Source organism: Chiloscyllium plagiosum, chromosome 23 (assembly GCF_004010195.1).
Source record: "Chiloscyllium plagiosum isolate BGI_BamShark_2017 chromosome 23, ASM401019v2, whole genome shotgun sequence".
Classification (NCBI taxonomy): domain Eukaryota; kingdom Metazoa; phylum Chordata; class Chondrichthyes; order Orectolobiformes; family Hemiscylliidae; genus Chiloscyllium; species Chiloscyllium plagiosum.
This window is the reverse complement of record NC_057732.1, coordinates 38,645,898-38,649,590: the sequence shown is the minus strand read 5'-3', so window position 1 is coordinate 38,649,590 and position 3,693 is coordinate 38,645,898. Positions and strand designations below refer to the sequence as shown.

Here is a 3,693-nt window from a genome sequence, read left to right as displayed (position 1 = left end):
CTGTGGAAGTGGTGGTGATGATGCTGTGGAAGATTAGTGAATAAACTATGCAAGCTTGCCATCTAGTGGATGGAGACAAAAAAACTTGATGCTGGAATCCAAGTACAGAGGAACCTCGATTATCCGAATATTTTGTTTGGATAATTGATTATTCGGTTAAGAGATTCAATGCCTTTCCTCTGGGGCTCTGAGTTTGCTATTAAGTCCGCTCCACGTTCAGGAGACTAGGCAGCAGCAAGCCTCTGCACCCCTGACCCCATCCTACACCGTCCTTCGCCCCCAAAAGCCCTCAACCTTGTTCAACTCCACCCCTTTTTCCCCCATCCCTGCCTGCTCCATAACTGTGTCCAACACCCCCCTTCCTCCCCAGACCCATCCAACACCGTCCATATCCCTGCCTGCCTCCACTCCATCTCCGGGGCAGCTGGACTGGGAACCAACAACAAGGCTGGTGCTGCTGTTTGGGGGGGGTGAGTTTCCAAATAGCGCGCGCGCACACACATGTATGCACGCATGTGCATATGTATGCACACATGTTTTACTGCAACTTTTTGGCAGGTTCCACTTTTGCCCTATACAGGACAGTTTGGAGAGATTATCTGGGGAAGGAACGTTTAGGGAACACACCTGTGTAGAACTCCAGGGGAAAATGTGTGTGAGGAGAGAGAGAGAGAGGGCGGATAGTCAGTCATTTGGAGGCAGTGCCTGGGCTCCCATTAATGTCCAGGACTGTTCTCAGCAGCATTTCAGTAAGCTGAGTTCACTTTTAATCACTGTAAACAAAAGATGTGAACAGTGTTAGAAACATTACACCAAAGACATGCTTCCATCAGGACCTCGAGATCTCCTTCAGATAATCTGATATTTGGATAATTGAGGTTCCTTTGTAGACAGGCAGGATGCTAGAAGAACACAGCAAGCTAGGCAGCATCAGGATGTGGAGAAGTCGATGTTTCGGGTGTAACCCTTCTTCAGGACTGGGGATGGGTATTGGGGGAGCTGCAGATAAAGGGACTGGTGGGGCTAGGGTGGTGAAGTGGGGATAGGTGAAGACAGCTAGAGGGTACTATCTGGTTGATCAATGGGAAGAATGAATCCGGTAGTGGTTGGGAGGATTGTCGTTTGCTGCATTGGATGGCAAAGGAAATAATTTTGTAGTTGAATTGTTCCTTTGCTCATTGCGACCTCAATGTTGCACGTATCTTTGTAACACAGGGCAAAGTCTCCTTTAGCTGCCAGCCTCTGATAGTCGAATTAGTTCAGCAATTTTTCCTAAGCACCTGTTCCTATTTACAATATTCAATTTTAAGTAGTTGCTTTGGGAACAAGTTTGATGAATAGAATGTACTTCTTTGAACCTTTTACTCCTTTGAAATTTCTCCACTACTGGTCTAGCAGGTATGGCTCAAAGTGGACTAAAGTTCAACTTGTTTAGGTGATCTTCTGAATTCTGTACTTCCAGACCTGTGTAGTGTGGCTGCTCTTGCTGAGATAATTCAAAGTCTGCCATTCAACAAACAGATTTGTGAGAAGGAACTTGTTGGTAACTTTGTTTCCGATTCCATGATCTAAAGGATGCCTGCTGGTAAATACTGCTCTGAGGAAGTTTGTTCCATTTGGTCTGCCAAATTAGTAGGCAGGTAGTAGGTACATTGGCCAGGTTGTTGTGGAGTGATAATTGGTGTGCAGCGTTGATGGTTTCAGCAACTTCGGGTTTTCATTGGTTGGTCGATGTGTAGGGAATTGATGTCTGTGATGGTAGAAACCAGGTGAGGGATGTTGAATGGAATGCTCCATTTGTAATGTGCATTATGTGTAAGATGTATGTGTGAGACCTTTGCCACACAGATGTGTGATACTCTGCTGTGGAGTTAGGATAGTTGCTGAGGTGTGGAGTGTAGTGGCAGGTGCCCCCTGGTTGTTTCTGACTCTGTATGGTTTGCTGTTTTCTTTATATATTCCTAAATTGGCAAAGATCCATCAAGAGTTACTGAAGTATTTTGGATTGGAATCATGCTTTAGTTTCTGACCATCATATATATATGCACCAGAATTGCAGAGGTGGAATATATTGGGTATAGTTTTAGAGGGATTCATTGTGAGACTCCATGTACTCGTTGTAGCATCTTCGAGGATTAGGTCCAAGGTATTGAAGGATGGACCTGGAATGTCACAATAGAAGTCACCAGCATAGCTGAACTTAAAAAATAAAGTAGCACATTGTGACCTGTTGATCACAAAGGTTGGGAGTTCTTTTCATAAACCTTTGCAACCTGATCCCTTTTTTAAGGTTTGGGAAGAACGATTTTCAGTCTTGCTGCTGATGGACCATATCTCAGCTGAGCTGGCAGACCAACTCTTCAGCTAAAGATAAACCTTCATATCACTCAGAATACTCTATCTCTCTTATGTTGATAGATCTGCTAAAGAGCGTAAAATCCGGATCTGGAAAGATTATGTGGCTCCAACAGCTAACATGGATCAGAAGGACAAGCATTTTGTGGCCAAGGTTAGTGTTCTGCCCATCAGTAGATGGGGAGTGGATAAGTGCTCGGTTTTTATTTTCAAGTATATATTCTCGCTTTGAATTGAAGATGTTGTGGGCATCTTACTGACATAACCTCATTGCTTTTGTCAGTAAATGATTGCGTGGAGACATAAAATTGTAGTTTTGCAGAGGTGATTAGTTTTGATTTTTTTCCCCTCTTTATTCCACTTTAAATGGTGTGGTACCTTATAGTATGTTGCTGAGACCTGGTGTTGTTAGAGTCATATGGGAAGAGGTCCTTTAGCCTATCATGTCCACACTGATTATCAATCACATAGCTGCTCAAGTCCTATTTTCCAGCAGTAGGCTTGTATCCTTCAATGCTATTATTTTTCAAGCATTCAAGCTTTTTGATTCTAGCACATTTTCAGGCAGAGTTCCAGATACTCACCATACTCTGGGTGAAAAATTCTTATTAATTTCTCCTGAAGCACCCTGCCTCTTACCTTCTCTCCTGGTTGGTGACTCCTCGACTGTGGAAAATTTCTTCCTATTTATTCTTGTCTATGCCCCTCGTAAGTTTGTATTGATCAATCAGGCCTCCAAGGTCTGCTCCATTGGAAGGAAAACACTGTGTTCAGACTTGCAGCTACAAATCCCTGAAGTGTTTAAACTATGTTTTTGTTCTGCTGCTCCTGTAAAGCTTTACCTTTTGCGGAACTATCATTATGAAGTTGCTCTCATTAAGAATCCTTTATATTTTCCGTGGACATAAACTGATTCTTCACCATATTCAGATTTAATTATCTGACTAGGAGAAAGTGGGGACTGCAGATGCTGGAGATCAGAGCTGAAAAATGTGTTACTGGAATCGCGCAGCAGGTCAGGCAGCATCAAAGGAGAAGGAGAATCGACGTTTCGGGCATAAGCCCTTCTTCAGGAATGAGGAGGGTGTGCCAAGCAGGCTAAGATAAAAGGTAGGGAGGAGGGACTTGGGAAGGGGCGTTGGGAATGCGATAGGTGGAAGGAGGTTAAGGTGAGAGTGATAGGCCGGAGAGGGGGTAGGGGCGGAGAGGTCGGGAAGAAGATTGCAGGTCAAGAAGACGGTGCAGAGTCTGAGGGTTGGGACTGAGAAAAGGTGGAGGGAGGGGAAATGAGGAAGGTGGATAAATCTGCATTCATCCCTTGTGGTTGGAGGGTTCCTA

The 3,693-nt window shown here is 44.2% G+C and overlaps 1 protein-coding gene across 2 annotated transcripts in view; it reads left to right on the top strand.

Annotated features, from left to right (window-relative positions):
- snd1 (staphylococcal nuclease and tudor domain containing 1) overlaps positions 1 to 3,693 on the top strand; it is an 854,179-nt gene that overhangs the window by 46,070 nt on the left and 804,416 nt on the right. For both annotated transcript variants that reach the window (XM_043713955.1, XM_043713956.1), the window contains exon 9: positions 2,419 to 2,509. In XM_043713955.1, coding sequence (XP_043569890.1) covers positions 2,419 to 2,509 — 91 coding nt within the window. The remainder of the gene's footprint in view (positions 1 to 2,418; positions 2,510 to 3,693) is intronic.